The 23,829-nt window shown below is 50.7% G+C and overlaps 1 protein-coding gene across 6 annotated transcripts in view; it reads right to left on the reverse strand.

The window, feature by feature from the left end:
• BCAR3 (BCAR3 adaptor protein, NSP family member) overlaps positions 1-23,829 on the reverse strand; it is a 190,663-nt gene that overhangs the window by 15,672 nt on the left and 151,162 nt on the right. For 4 of the 6 annotated variants that reach the window (XM_046645419.1, XM_046645420.1, XM_046645418.1 and 1 more), the window contains 5 exons: positions 15,215-15,343; positions 12,272-12,714; positions 9,094-9,197; positions 7,353-7,996; positions 2,139-2,254 (listed from right to left, as the gene is read on the reverse strand). In XM_046645419.1, coding sequence (XP_046501375.1) covers positions 2,139-2,254; positions 7,353-7,996; positions 9,094-9,197; positions 12,272-12,714; positions 15,215-15,343 — 1,436 coding nt within the window. The remainder of the gene's footprint in view (positions 1-2,138; positions 2,255-7,352; positions 7,997-9,093; positions 9,198-12,271; positions 12,715-15,214; positions 15,344-23,829) is intronic. The other 2 variants (XM_046645423.1, XM_046645421.1) reach the window with 2 other exon arrangements.

Consider the following 23,829-nt stretch of genomic DNA (forward strand, 5'->3'; position numbering starts at 1 on the left):
AACCACTATGCCACTGGGCTGGCCCCTATTCTTTATTCAGTGTTTTTTCCCTATGTTTTAATGGCTCTTAATAAAAGACAGGTTCTTTACTTCTTTAAGACCTGGCATTATATCAACGGTTAATTGGGTAATTGTATCCATTCATTCAACCAACATTTGCCTAAGACCTCCCGCATATACCACTATGGGAAAACAACCCAGCATGGCAAGTCTGTAGCAGAAGCTCCAGTCTTTGGCAAGGAGGCAGTAAATGTTATACAAAGGACATCTCCACTCTGTAGGCCTGGAATGGGTGAGGTGGTAAGATAAAAATAACAGGTGGTTTTGTACTTGATTCTCAAACACAAAAAGATGATGTCATTTGACCTTTCAGGGCTGTTAGAACTGTGGCCTTTATTTGGTAAACACATTGTAATGAAGATTACTGCTCCCCAGGCTCTAGCAGGTGGATCCCACAGGTCCACCCAGACAGGAAACTAGCCAAGGAGAGAGACCCCAGGCAAGTGGCAATCAGGACAAAGAGGAAACGGAATTAGACAGAGTGGAAGTCAGAAAACAGCCTAAAGGGAAGCTCCAAGCCGGCCGACCTCAGCCTGCGCCCAGAACCCACATCCACACACCTAATGACACTGATAAAACACAGCCTGGAACTTGGGGAGTTTTCAGGCTGAAACGTATCACATGAGAAATGGGGAAGTGCGGTGACATAGCTCAGCTCATCCCTGCTGAAACAGTGACCACTGGGCCCAGACAATAGATGGTAAGTCAGTGGAACTGAGAAGCCAGCCCCCTGGCACATGGGGCGGGAAGAGGATGCCTGGAGAGAGTGTGGAATCTAGAAAAGTCTGATCAGGAAAAGCAGGAAAATTCAGAAGTTGACCTACAATTCCCTAACAAGGATGCCTGAACAAAGTCAGCACAGACCGCTTCCTAACCTCCTGCCTCCCAGACGTCTCCATTCGGCACGCTGGGTGTTTTCTGTCGGGTGCATCTGCGGCTGTGCAGCCAGAGCAGCGGTGGCACTTGAGCTGCTTCACCTGCTTTATAGCCAGAGAACCTTGAAAGCAGCAGCTGTATCAGTCCCCCAGGGACCTGAAATGCAGGGTTTACTTCCTAGGGGCTGACATCCTAGGACTGCTCTGTCCACTAGCCAATGTGGCTATTCACACTTAAACTAGTAAACAGGAAAATAAAACATTTCGTCCCTCAGTCATGATATTGCAGGTGCTCAACAGCCACATGTGGCTAGTGGCTACCGTAATGAGACGGGAACATTTCAGCCATCACAGAAGTTGTACTGGAGAGTGTTGTAAGCTAGAACATCGTGGACAGCCAGGGGCCCCCCGCCTCTGAAGCATCACTGCCCTCTTTTCACGAAAAGCCAGTGCTCAGGCTGTCTGTTAAAACCCGCACGTGTGCAGGGCAACTGGGAAACTGGTTGGAAAAACAGAAAACTTAAGATAACAAGATGGTCTTGCCAAAACCAACTGTTTTTTTGTGTGTGTCAACAAGGCCAACTTCTATGGTAATATGAGAATCTAGTCTAACGCTTCTTTTCTTAAAAACATGCCTCACTACTTCTGTTTTTCTAATTTCTAAACATCTGACATGCACACTTGTGGGTTTTAATGGACAGCCACAGCCCTGGCTTTGCAGGAGAAGAGGGCAGCCATGCTTTAGAAGCGGGGACCTGCGTGCTGTCATCTCCTGACCTCTGATCCTCCATCTGTTCACCCCTCAAAGAAAACATCGTCCACCCCTCAAAGACAATATCGTTCAGACTCTGTTCTTCCCAACCTTCCCCACAAACTCCTGCTCAGTTCCTGAAGCAATCTGGAGACACAGGAGCTGCAGCTCAGTGAGGGGGCAGGAGCGCTCACTTGTTCTCTTCTCCACCCCCACCTGGAGCAGGGACAGGAACGTGTTCTTTGTCCTCTGACTTCTCTGTGCTGTCTCTTTGCGCACCTCCAGGAACTCTCTGGCTAAGGCTTCTGGGAAAAGTTGGCTGGGGCCACAGGCCCCTGAGGGAGGCGGCTCTGGGGCGGGTGGGTGCTGCGCCTCTCTGCTTGGAAACCTGCTGCTCTGACAGCCTGCGAGGAGCTGGAAGGGCCGGAAATGCAGAGGGTAGCACTGCTCACCTTTCAATGATATCCAGGCGCAGCTGGTGGCCATAAGGCAAGGTAATGAGTTCCAGCCCTGAGCTCACGCCCATGTTCTTCCTCATTTCTTCAGAGACTTCAAGTATCCTAGCGACCTGTCAAGAACACAAGTGGTAATGTCCTGGATCAGGAAGTGGGCTTGCTGCGAACACGAATTTAGCATGAGAAAAGAAATACATTGAACTGGGACCACGTGGACGCGCTTTACTTGTTGCATTTCTTTTTGAGCAACAGCATCCGAAAACACATGTTTTTATTTGATATTTTGAGAATTTTAATACACATACTGGAATATAACACCTGAGCAGAAAGCACCTAAATTGGTCTGCAGAATCTGCAGATTTGGTGTTTCTGCCCAGTCAGAGATTGTGGCTTTGAGCTTGTGTCTAACACAGGTCACATCCTGCTGCGACGTTTTGCTGCCAACGGCAGGGTCACGTGTGTGTGGAGCCGAGATCCCCTGCCGTGGAAAAGCAGAATCGCATCCTGCCCTCTGCGGCGGGCTCTGTCGTTCCTGGTCTCACTGACGGCAGGGCTGGCTGCTATTACCCTTAATTACACCTCTCCTGGGCTCAGTAAATGCGCCGCACAAATGCAGTGCGCGTCTGGAAACTATTAGAAACATGTACAGCGATTTGAAACTCAAAGTCTCCAAACACCCCCACTTTTCCCTTGAGAGGTTTTCCTTAAAGAAAACCCTTGTTTGTTTGTTTGTCCCAGCCAGCTCTCCCCATCTCAGTTCTAGTGTATAATCACAGTTTATTAGAACCAGGTATGAGGTGACCATTTATAGTCATTGGATGTTACTTTGAACTGTTAAACCGAGTCAGTACATCTCTAAAACGGGGCTAATGCACCCCCCAGAGCACGGACGTACTAACAGCACAGCCAGCAGGTACGATGAGTCTAACCGACCCTGGACACAGGCAGGCACTGGACACTTCCTCTCCTCCATCTGGTGGGGCTGTCCTCGACTATAATTATCCCAGGCAAATGAACAGTCCAGATGTCTTTATAATAGGCCACAAAAAACATCTGGAAGTTTAGCTGATGTTATTAACCCTGACCCTTAACTTCTGTGGTTGAGCAAAGGAACCACTGTCAGCCCTGGGGAAATGAGCCTGGGGGAGTCAGCTATCCAGTGGCAGACTCCAGAACAGGATGAAGAATTCATACTGTGCTCTCTGGGCCTCAGTTTCCCCTTCTCTAACACAACTGCTAAGTTCCCCTTTCTCAAGGACTTTGCAAAGGATCAAATGAACTTAAAGCCCCAAAAAGCTATTTGAAAATACATGTTGTGAATCACTGGCCATGTGGAAGGGGGAAGAATTCTGGCCTGATCTCTGGAAAGGGATTTACACCTGGACCATGGCAAGGCACTCCAGATGCACACCCCAGCCACCTGTGGTCACACGCACTTTGCTTGCTTGTTTGGACAGCTGCCCTGTCAGAGGCTCCAAACCCAGCATGCCTGTGGCAGTGACCTCCAGATCCACGTGCACTCTGTGTAACGAGATTCAAAGGCTTGTCACTGATTCAGTTTTGTTCTGGAAGCACTAGCATCCAGAGTGACACCTGCTCCAAGAGAAAAGCCTCCAATCTGTTTTTCTTCAGTGAGGAAAGTTTTAAAAAAAATGCTCTTTTCCTGCAATGCAAGCATGCAATGCCCTGGTCACTTTCCTGGGGCTTTACCAGCAAGTGCCTCCACCTGCTCGCCCCAAGGCTGAGCTCTGGGTCAAGGGGGTCCTGAGCTCGCCCTGCAGGGCCCGGATTGGGTCCCCCGGGAGATGCTCAGGGCCGTGCAGCCCACAGATGCAGACGAGGGATGAACACTTCTGGGCCCGCAGGGCAGAGCGACATCAGTGTCCCACGAGGCGTTCAAGCCTCTGCTCTTCTGACCTTAGCTATCCTAGCTCTGCAGGATCTCAGAACTCTGCCGGCTCCTTTTCCTACCGCCTCACATGGCCCTCCTCCCAGCTGCCAAGGGAGATTCTAAACTGCAATGAGATCATCTGGCTGTGCTCGCTGTCTCTGCTGCCCTCAGCAGAGGACTCTGATGTGCACTATACACTTATGGGCCTGTCTCCCTCACTGGACTGCAAAGTGCTTTGAAGGCAGCAACCTGGCAGGAACCCAGAAGCAGAGACTTAAAAACATCGAAGGAAAGATGCCAGGCCCCCCCCCAAGCCCCCATCCCCACCTCACTCCTCACAGAGTGAGTCCTCTGTAAACTAACCCCTCCTCCCACGGTTTTCGATGTCTGAGTCGCTGCACATGTGTGTTGCCTGCTGTTTGTGTTCTGTTGTGTTGTTCATCTGGCCAACTCCTATTCAGCCTTCAAAACTCATCTCAGACGTCCCCGCCCTGATCCCCTTGCTCCCCCCTATTCAAGACCCTGCCTCAGAGGCCCCCAGCTGCTGTGGCTTCCCCTGCAGAGCATTCCCCACCTGGCTGTGGTCTGAATTCCTCTATCACTGTCCATCCCTGCCTCCCACACCATGGCCTGGCCTGCCTGGCCCCCAGTCGGCACTCCATCAAGGCTGAATGCATAACACTAATGAACACTTAGCCTCACTCCGTGCCAGGCGTGGCACACAGGCTTTACATGTGTTATCCCATGTGATCCCCACAACCACCTGGGTAGCTGGTATTGTTCTCCTTTTTCGGGGAGAGTCAAGGAGAAGCTGGATTAGACTCAGGCAGTTCATCCCCAGAGGCTAAACTCTTAACTTCTGGGCCTCACTTCCAGCTACTGGAAAGACTAGAGGTTGGGAGAAGGCTGCACACCAGGCAAGTTAGGCCGGGGTGGCGCCCATTGGCAGGGTGACAAGGGTTCTGTGAACGTCCACTCCGGCAGCCCCAGGGGAGGGCTGGACACTGCTGGGCAGGCAGCCTCGAGGGGCTCAGGACCACCCACTGTCCTGATGGCTTTTAGGGCACCAGCCCTGGGCTCTGTGCGTGAGGCAGGAACCAGCACTTGGGCCCCAGATGCTGCCTGGTGCCTGTGCCTGGCTTCCGGGTGGCCCATCTGGGTCTGGCTGCTGCTGTGTTTAGAGCGGGTAACAACAGCCCTTGTGTTATTTCCCTCTTAGAGATGCTGGTTGTACCTGCTTTGTTGGCAAAGCCCTGCAGACAGTGGTTCCAGGAAGAGAACAAGGAAATGGTGGTGGACTCAGGAGGGAGGACGGAAAACTAAACAGCCCTGCCCTTGGGGGCCGGAGTGGGCAGAGTCAGGGAGCTCCCGCTCCAGTCTCTGCCTTGCTGCCTGGGGGCTCTATCCAGCCCCTCTTCCAGGGGTGCCTGCAGGCAGACAGGGGAGCGGGGCCCCACCAGGAGAACAAAGTACAAAGGCAGAAACAGGACGAGAACGGGCAGGGTGCATGTTCCTTCAGTTGAGAACAGATGCGGGCTCTAGTTTCCTGGCTGCCAAGGTGGTGGGAAGGTTCCAGAGCCTCCTGCAAAGAGTGTTCAGGCACCTCACCTCCTCCTAGACTACCACAAGCCCTGCCTGAGGCCACGAGGAAGGAGGATTCATTTCCTCCTGGGAACTAGGCTGTTCTGTATGCCTGGACCCATGTTTTCCCAAGGAGCTGCCTCTATGGAGAAGCCAGATAGGTTCAGGCCAGGCTCCTGGCCTGTTGGCGTGGCTCTGCTCTCAGATCCAGGGCCCAGTATGAGGAATTTACTAGAACAGAAATGCTAAATCCTCTTACTGCCCAAACGGGTTGAGCTCGCTTTAAAGTGAGGTAAGGATTTACTGTAGCAAATTATCTGACCACTTGTGAGCTCTGCCCAAGGACATGCAGCCAACCAGTGACCACACCCTTCTTCCTCCAACACAGCCCTTTCCTGGTTCTGCACTCCAGGCCGGCTGGGCAGAGGGGCCACACCCCCACAACACACACACACACACACTCACATGGATCACCTCACAGCCCTGGCGACGAGGTCCTGACTGATGCCCAGTCCTGTTTTTAGGAAGGGGTTTGTTTACCCCAGAACAGCCAGGCCCTGCTCAATGTTCCCCAAGGCTATTGTGGGCAGCCTCCTGTGTCCCCCGCCCCACAAGCCTCAATCAACTGGGGATCTCCCTGGGGAGAGCTCAGTGGCTAGATTTCCTGCCATGATTCATGACCCAGGAAATTTACATAGGAAAACTCAGTTCCTAAATAACCCCTGAGCTTTGCAGCTCATTGACTACACTGTGCCACAAACAAGAAAGGCTTCACATCTCACTGAGGCCTTACCTGCCGCTCAGACGCAGGGGGTCTGTGTCTTTATACTGAGCGGTGGGCTGAGCCTGCCCGAGACACCTGCTTTCTAGAAACATCTCTTCAAAGGATGAAGTTGCTCTGGGGCTACCTATGAACAAAAGCCACCCATATCTAAAAGAAAGGCTTCCTATCAAAAATGATGATGATGTAAACATATATTTATTAAGTCACATGGAAAGACAGTCATGATATGTTGTTCAAGGAAAGACCCCGGGTTTATATAGTACGTATGGACCCGTGCCATTTCTGTAGTAAAGAAACACACATGTGTACAATTATTACACCTCTCTATTTGCAGAGCAAATGTTAACACTGGTGATCACCAGGAAACTGGATTTTGTGTGCTTTTAATTTTTTTCTTTTCTCTTAATCAGTATTTTATAATTTTTCTAAATTGAGCAAGTATTACTTGTAAAAAAAAATCAGGGTAACTTTAAAAATGTTTATTTATCCTAAAGACTATTTTAGTAACAATAAAATAAATATATAATGTACACATGTATAATGTATAATGAAATAAAAATAATCAAGGCTCTGCTACTCCAGATACTGCATTTTCATCTACAATCTACTCTCCTTTGGACTGGATTTTACCAGTTCTGAGGGGGTTGAGACCAGGGGAGAATTTGAAAATCAGCACCAGATGGGAGAAGGATTCTGCAGCAGCTCCAGACACCAGCAGGGCCGGGACACACGGCCTGGGCAGCAGCCTGCCATCCCTCTGTCCAAGGTGAACTTTATAAGCTTCCTGCCTGTGCATAAGTTGTCCCACCCCTTAAATAAATCCCCACACCCGGTTATCTTCCGTCTTTTCCTGTGAGTAAAAACACTTAAAGGGTAAGGCAGAGGGAGGCCCAGACAGATCCCCCTTCCAAACTCTCGAAAGCCAGGACAAAGCCCCGCCCGCCAGAGCACTCACCTTGCAGTCCATGCTCAGCATGTGCTGGGCGATGACCTTAGGCTCGTGGTTGGTGAACAGCTCTTTTGCACGCTTCAGCATTGCTGTCTCCAGGGGCTTGTTCTCAGGAGGAAGGAGCTTAGACTCAAAGTCATTGGGCCTGAACGAGGAGGCAGTCTCCAGGAGTGGCATCACAAACTCCCGCTCGTCCTCCTGGCCCTTGTCCATCTGTGCTGCTGGCGGCTCCCAAGGCCTTGCCCCATCGTCGTCATCAAGGATCAAGTAGTTGGTGCCAGAGTTCCGGGGACCTGGCGCCCCGTTCTGCTTGGCTGTCAGCAGCTCCACATAGCTGTCCTGGGCACAGAAGGGTGGCCTTGCTCCCCTGTCACAGCCTGCGGCAAAGGCTGGGTTCAGTTCACAGTAGTTGGCCTCTGAGTTGAGCCAGGAGGACGGGGTCGGGGGGGCCTTAAGGAAGGGTGCCTTGCAGGGCTTTGGGGGTGGCTTGGGGCACAGCTGGCTGTCTGAGCCCCTCAGCGCCTCCCCCGCCCTCGCATCCGAGGAGACCCTTCGAACTACGGCTGGGCTCAGGGTGGGCTCACTGCCCGTCCTGAAAACGGGTGAGTTTGGGCAGGGGCTGGTGTCCACACCTGGGGGCAGCTTACAGCCTGTGGAAGATGAGAGAGGGTCAGAAAAAGCTCAGCTGTGCGGAGAACACAAGACAAACAAAACTCGAGTGATAGCTGCCCAACCTCAAGTCATGTCCTTGGGTTTCGATTTCCACTCTCAAAAGATAACTCAGTATGACCCCCTGGCACCCAATCTAGAGCAGTCTAGGACATTTCTAGGCTGGCCTCACCCCACTTCTGGAGGACTCTAAATCCCAGTGACTGCCGACAGCTGGGCGGCAATGTCATTTTATGGTCACAGAGGTTATACAGTCAGAACAGGAAAATACACTGGGCCTGGAGGGCGGTGAGCAATCTTATCTCACCCTAAGGAACAGAAGTCTTTAGCCACACAGCTTCAGAGCCCTGAGTCACCCTCAGAGCCAGGGGGATCCTCGCCAGCTTTAAGAGAGAGCTAGAGACACACTGGGAAGGAAGAAGAAGATGACATAGCCCACATAAAGGCAGGTTACGAAGGGGCATCAGGAAAGTCACCTTGTGGTCCCAAGGAAGGTCAGTTATAAAAATAATGAAAAACAGTCCCACGGCCTACCAACATAATTGCTTCCTCAGTTTCCCCACATCCCACACCTTCTCACTCTTCTAGGTCTGAAAGGAGATAGAGAGGAAGAGGGCTCTCTCTGGACAGCTGCTCTACCAGGAGCCCCAGGGCTGACTCACCCACCCTTTGCCCTGGGAGGGGACTGAGGAAGCGGGCTCATTCGTCATGAAAACCACCAGTTAGCAAGGAGCTTGGAACCAGAAAACCTGGGTTCACACACTGGCTTAGTCACTGACCAGATGGATGACTCTGGACAAGTCACTTAATCTCTGTGCCTCAGTTTCCTCAGCCTCAAAAAGAGGATAATCATGCCCACCTTGCAGGCTTGTTACGAGGCTTAAGAGCTAGTATACATAAAGCGTCCAGCTCAGTGATTCACACCCGGATACAGTTCTACAAACCCTGCACCCTCCAGCCTGCAGGCACGGAGCCTTATGTTGTTCCCAAATTAGGTGACCAGGTGGAGCAGGGAAAGCAGCCTGAAGGAAATCGGGGCACACGGTCTCCCTCCAACCCCAAAGGCCCAAAGACCTACCAATGGGCAGGTAACTCTCGGACTGGTGGGCTTTGAGGGACAAGGCTCTTCTGTCCTGCATGTGATCCAGGCAGGCTGGCTGGCTACCGCTCTTCTCTTTATTTCTGAAGCAGAAGACAAGTAAGGCAAAAACGGGTCATTAAATCAGAAAACCTTTAGGCAGCATCATGGAAAGTTTTTTAAAAAAAGATTGCTCAGAATGAGAGCGACAGCACACCCCAACAGTAAAGGAATGTCTGCCGGCGGAGGAAATCACTGATGGGGAGAGGAACACGTGATTGCGCCTGGGCTCCAGCCCCCCAGCCTCACCACCAACCCTGTTAGGTCCAACTTCGCCTCCTCTGAGCCTGTCCATCCCGCTGAGCAGCGCAGGGTAAAGGTTTCACCCTCCTCTCAGGAAAATCTGATGAACTGGAATGTGTACTTTTAACTGAGCCCCAAATGACTTACAGACCCAGGAGGAATGACTTGTTTACCTAACATGCATTTTCCGCCATGCCGCACAGGGTCACAGTTAGGAAGGAAGCTGTGGGGCAGTTTCCATCTCAGCGCAAATCTCTGCGTCCCCCAAATCATCCACAGGATGGCCCGGGGAGGCTGTCAGACCCATCCTCCCAGATGCACTGAGTGACCCCGCAGCCAGCCTGCTCGTGCTGAGTTTGGAAAAGGGCTGAGCCTGGTCACCAAGCAGCAAGAGAAGGCCCAGCACAGCCACAGAGGGACAGGCGGACTGGAACGTTCGACACACTAGCTAGCACTCCTCTGTCCCTTGCCAACCCAGACTGGCAATTTCTCTAATTAGCACCAAGGAACAGAATCTCTCTTTTGCTAGAAGAGAAAGCACGCACCCGCCCAGGTGTAATGGACTTTCACGGCCCTCCCACAAGTTTCCATGATAGAAATGGCCAAGTTCCTTCCTACCTTCGCAAGCACCAAAGAAACAAACCAAAAAAAACCCCCAATTCCCAGCAACAGAGAAAGTTCCAGCAACCCCTCAGAGATAAGGCAGGGCAGAAGGCAAATTCCAAAAGGCAATGGCTTCTGCGAAGCGCTACTTAGCAGTGGTCACCAGAGCAGCCAGGCTCCACCGGCCAGAACGCCGCCTGACAGGACGCCCCGTGGCCCCGAGCGCCACCTGTGCCCGCGGCGGCCGTGACGTCAGCGCAGGTGCGGCCGCGAGGGGCGGGGCCTCGGCCATCCTCCCGCGGAGCCCGCCCCACCCCCACGCTTTGACGCTGCTGGGCCACCGCCTGTGGCAAGAGTGACAAGGCTTAGGGAGCTCTGCTTTCAAAGGGCAATCAGAAGAGCGGCTCTGTTAGGCGTGTCTCACTGACTTAGCGACTTTCTCAGTCTTTCTTTCACTTCTTATCTTAAAAAACATTATATTTTAAATCCGGGTTGCTGAGGGCAGACCAGGAGGCCTTCCCCCGCAACACCACAGTTGGCAGGGGTTCCCAGTGTCGCCAAATACGCCCTGGCCCCGTCCCTGTTGGTCAGGTGAGCAGTCAACCCTCACTCCCCAAAAAAACAGAAGAAAAGGAACCCCTTTAATATTTTAAAGGATCTTAAGTGCAACCTTATTACTATGAAAAGGAGAATTTCTAAATATCAGTTCTTGCCTCCGTCCTTGCAACTGCCCTGAGTCCTACATTCTGCCCTCCAGAAAATCATTACTATTATGGTTACTAACACTTACCTAGTATGCGCCTGTCTGTTCTAAGCACTGTGCTTATCTTAAATCATTTAACCCTCACAAGTGCCATCTTTCCAGATGAAGAAGGTGAGCCCAGAGAGGGTAAGTAGCTTGCCCAGGGTTGACCAGGTCAGTGGTGGACCAGCATTTGGGCCCAGGCAGGCAGGGTGTACAGCCAGACAATGACTAACATCTCCCGGAGCTTCCTGGTTGCGCATGGCCATAATTTGTTATTACCCACAGCTTGCCGTATTTTGCTTGTGAATTTTTGCAGTCTAGAAATTACAGTTTATGACATTTCCTCCTGGTCCAGAAAGAAAACCTCTGAGTGGAATAAAACAGTTTGGTTTAAGTGTGTAAGCTTAGACGACAGGGAGCCAGAGAAGGGGAGCCGTGTCACGGAGGGGCTGGGGGCTGGCCTATGCCCCGCCACGCCGCCTCTTCTCTGCTTGCCTTTCCTGACACCAGTTAGACAATTGGCACCAGGACTCTCAGCTCCAGGAGGGGCAGGTCCTATACAAACACAGGGCATGGCACTGATAGTCCATGGCAGGTGCCTTAGCTGGGCACCCAGCGCTCTGACCTCTTCTCTCCCCCTTCCCAAGCTTCCGACTGCAGCCCCCAGGCTCTTGACCTCTCCTGTCTTCGGAATCTCATCTGTTCTCACCAAGTCAACCACCCTTTCCATGTGGACCCAGCCTAATTCTAAGCCCTCAGGCCTAACTACCCTCATAAACCCCAAAACTGTTGCTGGACACCAGCCCTCGGCACACCAACAGCCACATCTCAGATGGTGCAACGGGCCTTTCCTCCAAAGCCTGGCTCGCCCCACTCCTGACTCTCCCTGTCCTCCACCCACATAGCCTGACCCTCCACGATCACTAACTGGTCTTCCTGCTCCTCTCTTCCTCACCCCTCTTGGGCATTGCTATCCCATTTTATTCTTAGGACACCCCGTCCACCATGTCGAGTCTTTGAGGCCCCCTCAAACCCCCCAGCCTGGCGTGAAGGCCTCCAAGATCTGGCAGGGTCACCTCCCTAAACCTACCCCTGCCAGCCCCTTACATGGACCCTTTGCTCCAGCGCCACCAACTTACTCACTCCAAACAACCCTTGCCCCTTTCTATCTGTACATTTATGCTCAAGCTGACCCCCTCGGAACACCGTCCCCTGTCTCCCCTGTGCAGCCTCTGTCCAGATTGTCCCCAGCCCTCAGACCAACCGGAAGCCCACCTCCTTCACAAAGTCTCTCCGGGTCAGCCCTCCGCTTCCTCAGCAACTGCATCATTTATTTTTGGCCTCAACTCAGTTGGGAACTAATCACGCACTTCCTCATGCCTGCTCTCCCAGCAACCCTTGGCATTCTTCTGAACTTCTTTCATCGTTCCCCTCTTCCAAGGTGAGCTCCTGTCTGCCTAACTCAGCCTGGGCACGTCTGGAGTGCCCCTCACGGTCGTAACACCACCTGATGAGGCCCCGACCCACCTGAGGAGGTTTCCCCTGGTCAAGCTCTGCTCTCGGGCCTGGATGCCGCCCGTGGTGAAGCTCAGCCTCTTGGCCACATCCGGCCTTCCCTCGGTGAGGTCGGCCTCCCGGACCCGGCCTGGGGACGTGCCGTAGCGCTCCTCCAGGCACCGCAGGGGTACCGTCCTGTTGATGGGCTGGAAGATGATGGCTCCGCTCTGCTGGGAGATGGGCCGGCGGTTGCCCACGTAGCAGCGCACCAGGCCGGGAATGGAGTCGAAGCTCTCCATCTCAAACTGGTACTGCACGCGGCTGTAGGCCTCGCTGAGCCGCAGCACCGTCCGCTGGATCTTGAAGTGCTGAGCGAGGTTCTTCCACTGACAGGTCAGGACAAAGTTTCCAGGGCTGGACAGAGAGTCTCGAACCAGGAAGTCGCCATCTCGCTGCACAAGGCTTTCTGACACCTTTGGGACAAAATGGTGAGTGAGGCCTCAGAGAGGCAAGCTTACACTCCTTTTAAAAGGGGCACTGCTCCCCGCTCCTTTGGGCCACAGAAGACAATGCTATTATGTCTTCTCTTCCTCAGTCAGCTCTTTATTTTTTCAGATGTCAGATTCTGAGAGGATCCATTCATTCATTTAAGAACTATTTGCTGACCGCCTACTATGTGCCAAGGACTCTTGTGGGCACTGGGTTTACAGCAGTGAATAAAGCAGTCTAGAGTCCCCACTGTCATCGAGCTTCTATTTTAGTGAGGATAAATAAGCAACAGGTATGGTATTTCAGATGTTGTAAAGGAAAAAGTAGATCAGGAAGGGAGATAAGAAGTCCTCAGGAGGGGATGAGGGTTGTCCTTTTAAATGGGGTGGTCAGGAGGGTGTCATGAGAAGATGACATTTATGCAGACCTGAAGGATGTAAAGCGACAGAAAATTATAAATAAGAAAATTCATGTCTGGCTGGTCTGATGCCCGCCCCCAAGAGGTGGAGGAGGGTGTCTGTTGTCGTCTGTGAGTCATCCTCACACCCCTCTCCTAAGACGCCCCTCTCAAGGCCTGTTCAGTGGGGTGGTGGGGTCCATACGCAGGTGGAGGCAAGGGGAATGAGAGACTCGATGTGGGTTCTGGGCACATAGAGTACTCGGGGGAGGAGCTGGAACAAAGTCAGGCCTGGGTCCCTCATCCCACAGAGTTATTGGGAGGATTACATATTTGTATAGATAATATACACAAAGCACTAGTACAGTACCTGGAACACAGTAGATGCTTAAAAATTGTTAACTATGAGGATGCTGATGTTTATAGCAAAGGGAGAATTTATATCCTGTTGTAGCACAATCATTCCGATAGCCAGACTGCCTGGGTTTGCATTCTGGCTCTGCTGTGTGACTTTGGACAAGTTGTTATGTAATCTCTCTGTGGCTCAGTTATGTCATCTGTAAAATGGGGATAATACAGCCTACAGAAAAGCTGTGAAGACGAAAAGGAGTAGAGTGTTGGCTCTGACTGTGGTTGTTATTGTTGCAGTGTTCAGACGTACAATCTGGAATGTGGTGCAGCTGAAAATTTACCTCATGGCAAGCGGGAAACCAACTTTTGATCATGATAAGGGAAGGATGGTGGCAACGGGCATCAGTTTCATAAACTTTGACAATTTTTCCAGGACATTCCAACCTTTGATCAGTTAGCTTAGAATAGTATGCTACCATTGTTACTTTAAAATTGCATCTTCGCCTTAAAAATATTTTCACACAGACATCCCGTTTCTTGGAATTGAGCCTGAGGAAATAATTATAGTTATGAACATGGTAGTTATCTTAGATGATATTGGTGAGAATGCCCCAAAAATCGCAGCGCAGCACACAATGGACATCCATACAACGTAGGGTGGTGCAGAAGGAGATTTTAGAGCAGGAGAAAATTCTCAGGGTATGCTGTTAAGTGAAGAAAGTGGGCTGCAAAAGAGTATATTCAGTATTATCTCATACTTGATTTAGAAAAGTCTTGGAGGATTTACATCAAAATGTTCAGAGAGGTTACCTCTAGGAGGGAGAATTATGAGTGAGAGTTTAATTTTTTTCTTTTTGCTCTCTGTATTTTCTACAATTTTAAACTAGAAAAAGAGATAGAATAAGGATTATTTCCTTGATAGCATTAAGAAATCTGCTACATTAAAAAAATAATTCACAACAAGATGCCCTTCCCCCCACCGCCCCCTTTTTCGTCCTATGTCCTGGGTGAATGACTGGCCAGATCAGGTTACAATAAAAACCCAAGGGGAGTTCTACGCCTCAATTCTGTACTTACTTTATTTTTCAACTTCTATACTATTAAATAAAAAACATTATTCACGGTTATCACCCAAAAGACAATCACACAAAGTACATTCTAGGCTGTGAGTCTGTGGTCGCTGGTGTAATTTCTCCTCTTGCTATCTCCAGGCCAGGGGACCGGGGAGGGGAAGCATGGAGAGGGAATCATTGCTGGCCCCACTAGGGCACAGGTGGCCTCGTTGCTCTGTTGCACCCACCCGAAGATACCCTTTCTTCACCTATTAAGCCACTGCCTTAACAAGGAAGCAGGTTCCAAAGGACATGAGGCTGTAGGCAGCCGGCCAAGAGTTCAATTATCTGAACCACAGCCCGGCCTCCTACTTCTTCAGGTTCCCACCCTGTGGCTGCTGCCTCCTGCCCACTCGGTGTTTGCTGACCACAGGAACATCTGCTTTTCCTTCATCATTTACTGGGCATATGGAGATGTACTTTGGATTCTTGACCTCGGCTCTTCCCAAGGTCTCCTTAGAGATGGGCCCAAGTTAAGTCATCATAGACCACTTTATAGTATTTGTTTTTAGCTAAACTGGAGCTGGCTCCTGTGTGGCCTTGGAGTGTGACCCTGCAGGGTCATCACTCTGGGCGTTGTCTGAGAACCGCAGGGCCTGCGCCGGCAGGGAGGACGGCAGGTACCTGTCGGGGGATGCGGCCGTGGTACCAGGCGTGGCTGCGCAGGTCCTCGCTGCTCAGCAGCAGCTCCTCCTCCAGCTCCTTCTTCAGCCTCTCGGGGGTCCTGTCCATGACGTGCCTCTCCTTGGAGAACTGCAACACAGGGTCAACAGTGACCTCCTGCCCTACTCGGGCCGGCGGGGCCAGGCCAGCCAGCTGGAGATGACCCCCCACCTCTAGTTGGCTGCTTTGCTGATCAGACCAGTATATGCCAAAAGCGCTGTTTAGGTAGGGGAGCCTGGATAATGGTTACAATTAGCTGTGACCTTTCAGTTCTCTGGCTCCAAGTGTGTAATAAAATTTTCCCCTGCACATGGGGACTATGATAAGAGAGCCAGTCAAGCTGTTTCTTGTATCAATCTACTCAGGGGGCAGTTAAAAACATGGGGAGCTGGGCATGGGTGCCAGAGACAGATGGGTGGGGCATGAGGGACACCTAGACAGCCAAAGAGCTTCCTCATTCTCCTCAGAACTGTCCTAACAGGGAGCTGGAAAGGGCAGCAGTCCCTGACAGGCCCTGGGCCTGGGCCCGTAGAACACTGCTGTCCCCAGGCAGGTACTGATGGCGCTGGCTTCTTTGCTACTGGCAAACTCCAGTTCAGGAATTCAGTTAGCCTGTAGAAACTCTTCGAGCAACTGGATAGGGTAATCTTATGTCTCTTGAATCTAAGAACAGAAGTCTAAGTTTGTATTTTGTGTCTTTTTAATTTCATTTTTCTAATATTTCATTTTTATGACAGGTTGGAAATTGAAACTTAAAAAACTGGTCCCTCACCTCAGACAGTTTGAGCATCAGGGACCTGGGGTCATCGCACAGCGGCAAAGGCAGGCGTTCTGGGTGGGCAACACTGGCTCCAGGTTTAATTTAGAACACACGCCCACTTAAATCATGGGAACTGAACTTGGACACCTGCCTGGTTCCCAGCAAAACCAGGCTCAGGGACAGCTGGCTGAAGGTCAAGTGAGCAGGAAAAGGCCACGTCCTTATGTTTTCTCAACTTCCCCAGCTTGGACTCAAAAAGCCCATTGGAACCACCACACTACCATCCTCATTACACTGCTCTGCACCTTAGCAAAGCAAGAGCCCCAGATCCTCTCCACTCAAGAAAAAGAAAACAGCCTTGGGGTTTTACAGCTGGATTCTTACACTCGAGTCATTCTGGACATGTTGGCCCATGAGGGCAATGGCTGGAGAATGACTCCGGGCCACTTTCAAGGTGGGGCTCTGGCTTACTGTTTACTCCTCCCCGCTCCTCTTCCCCACCACTCTTCTCACAGCAGGCCCTCGGGAGTGTTTGATGAGCTGAATTCCTATCAAAGAGATGCTGATGTTGGTTGCCCAAGATGCCGGCAGGCATTAGCAGTGACGTTTGACACTGTCTGCTCCCATCGTTAATTATGTACAGGTACATCTGAAGACAGCGCAGTGGAAAGACTTGCGTATAGAATGTAGATTGTCAACTGGGCCACATTTACTGCTTGTTTATTGTCTGTCTTGCCTCCCCCTAGATTGTAAGTTTCAGGAGTACAGAAACCCATCTGCCTTCTTCCCCACTGCCCTCAGGCAATGCCTGAAGGTATCAGACGCTCTGTTTTCACTGAATGTACAAATACTCCGAGATGAGGAACATCTGTGACTTTTCTTAGTTATGGAGGTTCTCCTCTTCTCTCTCCAATTATTTGAAGCCCTATTTTAGGTGGGCATGTTGCCACCCAGATAAAGGATGACATTCCTTAATCTCCCTCTCTTACAGGAAGATGTGGCCACATGACTGGCCACAAGCTCTGGCCAAAGAAGGGTAAACTGCAGTGTCGGTGGGACTTCTAAGCTGAGATGTGATGGCTGGAGCTGCAACACCGTCCTGGACCATGAAGAGGAAGCCACACCCTAGAAATGGGGGAGCAGAAGACCAGAACGAGCCCAGGTCCCTCCTAACTGTGAGGCCAACACACCAGCCCCGGATTGCCAGCCTCCAGGTCTTCCATGTGATCTTCTGATCTTGTTTAAGCCTGTTATTTTGAGTGTTCCTGCCAGTGGCAGCTGAACTAAATCCTGAGGATACCGTGACCAGGGCCCCTATTTAGCCTCCTCAATGGTTAGTCTGTATGCCTAGCCTAAAGCCCTTGTGCTGCGCCCTGAGCCGGCTTCTTGGTCTGAGCTCCGAAGACGCAGAGAGCAGCAGGTCCTATCCTCTGTGTATCCTCCCAATGAAACTGTACTCACCCAGATGCCAAATGCTATTCCCGTATTTGTCTTTGCATTCTCCTTCCTTCTGATGCCAACTACCTAGGCCACTCCCCACCACTCCACCCTCTCTCTCTTCCTCAGCATCTCTCATAAACAGTAAGGTTTCTTAGCATTTTTATATGCAACAATCTTTTACTCTAGGTTTTGAGATAATAATGTTTTACACTTGCTACCAAAAAATATAAAATCAGCTATCTTGTTACTTCTGTCCTAACTCCTTAGAGGAAAATCCACAATGATTGTTCTCTCCCCCTGCAGACTTGGGAGATGAGGCACTACAGGGCAGTGCCCAGGGAGGAGAGGAAAGGAGATCAGTAAGATGGACCCTCCCAAATAAGATGGAGTGGAAGACCAGACTTCAAAGAATACGCCCTTAAGCTCTTGCATAATTTGTGAAAAGTTAGGAGGCTACACAATTGCCTAGACTTGTATTTGAAAAGGGGAGGAGGGGAAGACAAAGGGAGGGAGTGAAGAGCGAGAGGGGTTGCGGAGGGAGAGGGACGGAGGAGGGAAGGAGGAAGGGAGCCGGCTCCAGAGTGAGCGGGCAACTGCAAAGGGCTCTTCATTTCCAGCCAGGGAGGGCTCCACCATGTTAAAAGGAGTCAGGTTGGCAGCTGGGAGCTTCTGCCTCAGCAGATGATGTGGGCAGTGTCTCCCAGACAACTGAAAAGGCAATTCAAAAGTCACCCACATGTCGTCACCCTCAGGATTAAATAGTACTTATTTTGGCAGTGGATGCTTGATTAAATAGTTGTTATTTTGGGGTGCATACCTTCTAGAATTTTCACTTACTGTTTTAATCACATATATTAATACAACCTTTATTTTTCCAAAGTGCCTATATTTTTAAAACCTTGACCTTGCCGGCTATGATTCTGCCGCTATAGAGAAGTACTTTGATGGGCTATCGACCCCATGGTTGGTGAGGGTTGACTGCATAAGAAAATTTGGCAAAATGTATCCATTTGCATCTTTGGGAGCACTGTGATTGATAGCTGTGCTCCTTGGGGACCAGGAATGGGACAGGTCAGATGTGTCTGCGACATTTGGCAGAATTCTGTTGGCTTCCCCCAAACAACCAAACTTTTACTAACAGTGTGCCCTTCCACTTAACTGCTGCCATCTGGGAGGGATTTGAATTTTCCCCGAAATGCAGCCATTTCAGTCAGGGCCTAGGCTAGTTCTGGGGTCTCGGGCTACAAAGTAGATTCTAGTGACTTAAGGAAACATGCCAGTACCTCAGCAATGGTGGTATCTCATTTGTGTGGCCAAATTCTGATTGATTCTACTAATGCCCTACGACTCCTCCCGCCCTGCCTGAGACCACATCCTGAGGAAAAGATAGAAGAGAGAAGTTCTAAATCACACACTGTTCACGTGCACTGTTACTTTATGCATACTCCAGAATTAAGCATGAGAAGAGACGGAATCAGGGCAGGTCCCCACACTCCCACAGCTTCCAGTCTTGGGAAAATAAAGAGGAACCAAGAACATGATGCAAATCCCTTCCCGTTCCTGTGGCCTTTTCTCCTAGCCCCTACTTTCCAGCTCTCTCACACGTGTCTCTGCAGATCTTCCGAATCCAGCTGCCTCAAAGACTGGCTGGACTTAAGTCATTCTCAATTCCTCTGTCGGCGTGGCACGGCAGGCATCTGGGACAGGGCATCGTGGCACCCCAGAGCAAGTATAATAGAGCTCTGCTCTCTCAGACAGTTTACCCAGAGTGGAAATCAGTAGTCACTGGCCCTTTGCATTTTATGTTCCTCAACTGCCAGACAGAGAGAGACAGCAAGAAAACTCGGGAATAATCAACCTCTCACACAAATGTTATAAATGTTAATAATGACCACATTACATTATAGTAACACAACTTTTTCCCCAAGCTCAAATTCTCTAACTATTCGCCCCTGAATTTGCACTTCACTCCTAGAGGGCAAGTCTGGTTCCGTGTTTCCTGAGCTCCTCATCTTGAGGGAGGAGGCGGCAGCGGGCAGGCTGGAGACACAGCTGGGCTTCGCTGCACCAGCATGGGCTCCGCTGCACCAGCATGGGCTCCGGCCGGCCATCCTGAGCTCCACCCCACATAGCAGCTGGGGCACAATCTCCGGAGGAAGGGGAGCTGCTAGGCTTTGGATCAAGAACATTCTGCCCACAGGCCTTGCCAGGTTCATCTCAGGGACCAGATCCACCACAGCCACCATGAGAGGAAGATGCAGGCAGGACCCATTTCTCTTACTCCTAGGCTCGCCTAAATTTGATTCACCAGAAATTTGGGAGTGGTTCATTTTTGGGGGTGGTGGGGTGTAAGAAAAAGTGCTATGTACGTAAATTAAGTAATAAGTATATATTGAGCAGGAAGGAAAGGAAGAAAGGGAGGGAGGGAGAGAGAGTTAGTAACTACCATGTCATGGTGACCCACTCACATGGCTCCACTTCGAAAACTTCATCTTGGTCCCAGTCATTAGTTCTGGCCTCTGAGATGAGAAGTAGGTAAACTGATAACTAGAGTAGATGCAAGGGTTAGATGAGGCCCACATTTGTCCAACCAAACTGAAGTTTACTCAGTAAATTCATAAGTTACTCTAATTGCTGCTTTTCATGGAAATCTGAGTCTAGCTACATCTTTCCTATCACCAGCATTTTAATAACCCTGATGTCAACAGATGCTACAGCACAGTGTTTAAGAGCATGGCCAACCTGTCCCCTCCATCCACAGGCCACTGTGGCACCAACGGGCTGTGTGACCTTGGGCAAGTGACTTTACCTCTCTGGAGAGCCTCAGGCTCCTGGTCTGCAAAATGGGGCTGATAAATGTGATGAGATGTTAATAAGGATGAAATGGATCAGCATCTGTAAAGCATGTACAATATACCCTGGGACATAGACAGCACTAATTGTTAACTGTTATTATGGTCTTATATCAGAATGCTACTCATCTGGTTATATAAAATAAATAGTTCCCATTTGAGGTATTCACGGTCTGGTGCACGGAGGCATGGGGGGGGGGGGGGGGGGTGTAGCGTCAGTGTTTGCGAGGGAAGCAGTTAAGGAAAGCAGCCTGGAGCTTGGATGACTGCCTGCCAGCTGCCTCACACCGGTTTCTTCAATCCTTTCAAGAAACCTCGCTGCCCGCCGGCCCCAGCACTTCTGGTCCAGTTACACAGCCAGGACCAGCCCTAGCTTGCTGAGGCTGGCTCTGAAAATCATACACGTCACTCTGAATCTGGAATGAACATCTCTGCAGCCCAGCAAGTCTGGTCTTGACAGGCCGGAATAGCCGGAGCCCAGGAGATGGTCGGAAAACACATTCTGGAGGCGCAGAGCCAGCTCCACAGACGTGCCAGGAACCTCGAGTAACATGGAAACTCACATTTCAACGGTTCTCGGAGGCAGAAAAAGCTGTTCCAGCCAGGGAGGGATGGAGCTGGGGCGCATCTTGCAAAGGCTGCATGATATTAGAGCCTGCATTTCAAATCAGGCACAACAATGGCACCCCCTCTGCAGGAGGGTGGGTTCCTAAGTCCAGGATGAGGGACAGCGATCTGTGGGAAAGGCCCTGAGAAGGCTTCGGATGCTCATTTGCATGTAGGAGACAGTTGAGAGGATTAGAAAAAGATGTCAACTGCATTATAATTAATATTTAGTTTACTCTGTCCCTGCTTGTGAGAGAAGCTTCCAGTTCCCATAGAATATTAAAATGTGCAAATCACCAGGAAAAACCCCATCCCCAGGCCCAGGAGCTGAGGGTGGGGAAAGACTGCAGAGGCCCAAGAGGCGCCATATCAGGGCCACCGACAGTCATGACCAAGCAATTTGGCAACCCTGAGGCTGCTAGCAGGGGCTGACGGCCCTGGGCCCTCCCCTCACAGGGCACAGTGTCCTGGAAGACCACACACAGAGGAACAGTTTAACACATCCCTGAGCTCTGGGACCCAGTGCCTGGATCTCATCCCTGCCCCTCCAGCTCTGCGGCCTGGGCAAGTGACTCCACCTCTTTGTCCTTTGGTTTTGCTCCTGGGTCAAAATGATAAAAGTCACTGTGGCCCCATCTAGGGTAGAGAGGAGGAGGGAAAGGATGGGGAATCAAGGTTGGGCCTTGTGGACAAAAACTTGAGAACAGGAAGGGTATGCTGGGCATTTGAGCTAAGCAGCTGGGCTTGGTCAGAAGTTCTGCTTGGGGAGGAGAGGGGTGAAGCAGACAGAGGTTTTACACACACACACCCCCTCTGCACCCCCTCCACCGCCCAGGAGAACTCCTTTTTTTTCTCCGAGCCTGTGGTTCAGACCCCACCTTCCTGGCCATCACCACTGACCCGGGTAAAGGCCCGTGACCCAAGCTGGCCCAATCAGAGTTCTTCCTGGGATTTTTCTAAGTGGAACTGAGTGAAGAAGGCTCTACCCACTCTGGTGAAAATGTCACGAGACTGGAAGTATGTAGATTGCTTCACCTCATGTTGATCCACCAAGTGGATCAGATTGGCCTGAGAGAATGAAATCAGCATGCAAAGAGGAGCAAGAGATGGAAGGTGTCCCGGTGGCATGCACATCCCTGAGCCCCAGCTGATGACGGCAACAGTAAACTCCCCTTGGGACCTAGGCTTGTTTGTGCTGGACCACCTGTCACTTGTGACCAAAGGAGTCCTGATCCAGGAAGGCAGGGATCGGATGTGGGGGAGGGAGGGAGCCCAGGGTCATGGACAATCTCTGCCCCAGAAGGCAACAAGTACAAAAAAAGATGCTTTCAGACAGATCAATCTGGCTGCAGTGAGCAGAGCGGCCTGGATGGGGCCGGGCCGGAGGCCTAGCACTTTTGAAATGTGCTGACGATGCCCGACTCTCCATCTCCAGCCCTTACGGTTGGTTGGGATATTTACCAGAATCCACTTCAGAGCTCGGATGTCAATATGGACAAAGGCAACCCATCCTCTCTGCAAAGCCCACTCTTCTGCCCCGTCCCCGGTCGTGGGCACCTCCTCTGCCCTCATTACCCAAACTAGAACGCTCAGAATTGGCTTCTACTGATCAAGAAATTCCTGATTCTACCTCTTACCAACATCCACTCTAATCCCACTGACGTTACTCTGTTCTGTTCTCCCTAAACTTCTGCAGTAGTCTCCTGACAATTTCCCTACCCTATCTGGCCCTACAGCCACCACCTACAAAGCCACAGACTTAGCGTATCACTCCTGGCTGAGAAACTTTAGTCAAGGGGGACCCCAGCGAGGGCTGACATGAGATCCAGAGTCTCTTCTAGCCTCCTTGCAAAAAACTTAATGGGGGCTTGCCCTGTGGCTGAGTGGTTAAGTTCATGTGCTCTGCTTCGGTGGCTCGGGATTTGCCAGTTTGGATCCTGGGCGTGGACCTACACATGGCTCATCAAGCCGTGCTGTGGTGGCATCTCACATAGAAGAGCTGGAATGACTTCCAACTATGATATACAACTATGTGCTGGGACTTTGGGGAGAAAAAAAAAAAGAGAAAGATTGGCAACAGATGTTAGTTCAGGGCCAATCTTTCTCACCAAACAACAACAACAACAACAACAAAACCTATCAGAAGGTTTTAGAGATAGCTGGACTTTGAGAATTTAGTTCTGATGGAATAAAAAGGTTAGAAGTTAGGACACCCAATTTCTATGTAGGCATAGCTTTGTTTATTCTGTTTATTTCAGTTCAAAGTCAATAGTTCTTGAGGCCTTGAGTAGCATTAAATGGTTCCACCTGTGCAGGGTGATGCTGCCACCTGTAAGAAGGCACCTTCCCTTGGGGGCAAGCACTGTGCGTGCATCGTCTCAGTATTAGCAAGCACCGGTGGTTAGCTGCAGCTGGCTCACACACCCACAGTACACAGGTGACAGTGTCTGCAGGAGAGCACAAGAGAGTTTCATGTTTTGCACAAGGCTGAGAGGTCCTGGGATGGAGATTATGTGTCCTGCATGGCCCTGGACACTTAGTCATCTATTTTTTTTGTTAACGTTTAAAAATTGAGATGATTTTCTAGTCATTCATTCTATGATCAGGGCTGGCAATTAACTTGCTTGAAATGAAAAGAGGAGGAAGGGAATGTGTGCAAGAAAAGAGGAGGAGGAGGAGTGGGGGAGTAAGCTTCTGGGCTGTTCTATCCTAGTTAGGAGTGTTGGGCCATAACACCCAGAATGCCACTGGCTCTCAAACAAAAGCTTCTTTCTTCTGCCCAGGATGGGTCTACTCAATTGAGGGAGTGTCCAGGGTTCTCATCAAGTTATACAAAACAATTCCACAGGTCTCATTTTTCTACAAATCGCATCCAGAAATTATGATCACAGACAAAATTATAAGTCTGACTGGACTTC

Source organism: Equus quagga, chromosome 18 (genome assembly GCF_021613505.1).
Source record: "Equus quagga isolate Etosha38 chromosome 18, UCLA_HA_Equagga_1.0, whole genome shotgun sequence".
NCBI lineage: Eukaryota > Metazoa > Chordata > Mammalia > Perissodactyla > Equidae > Equus > Equus quagga.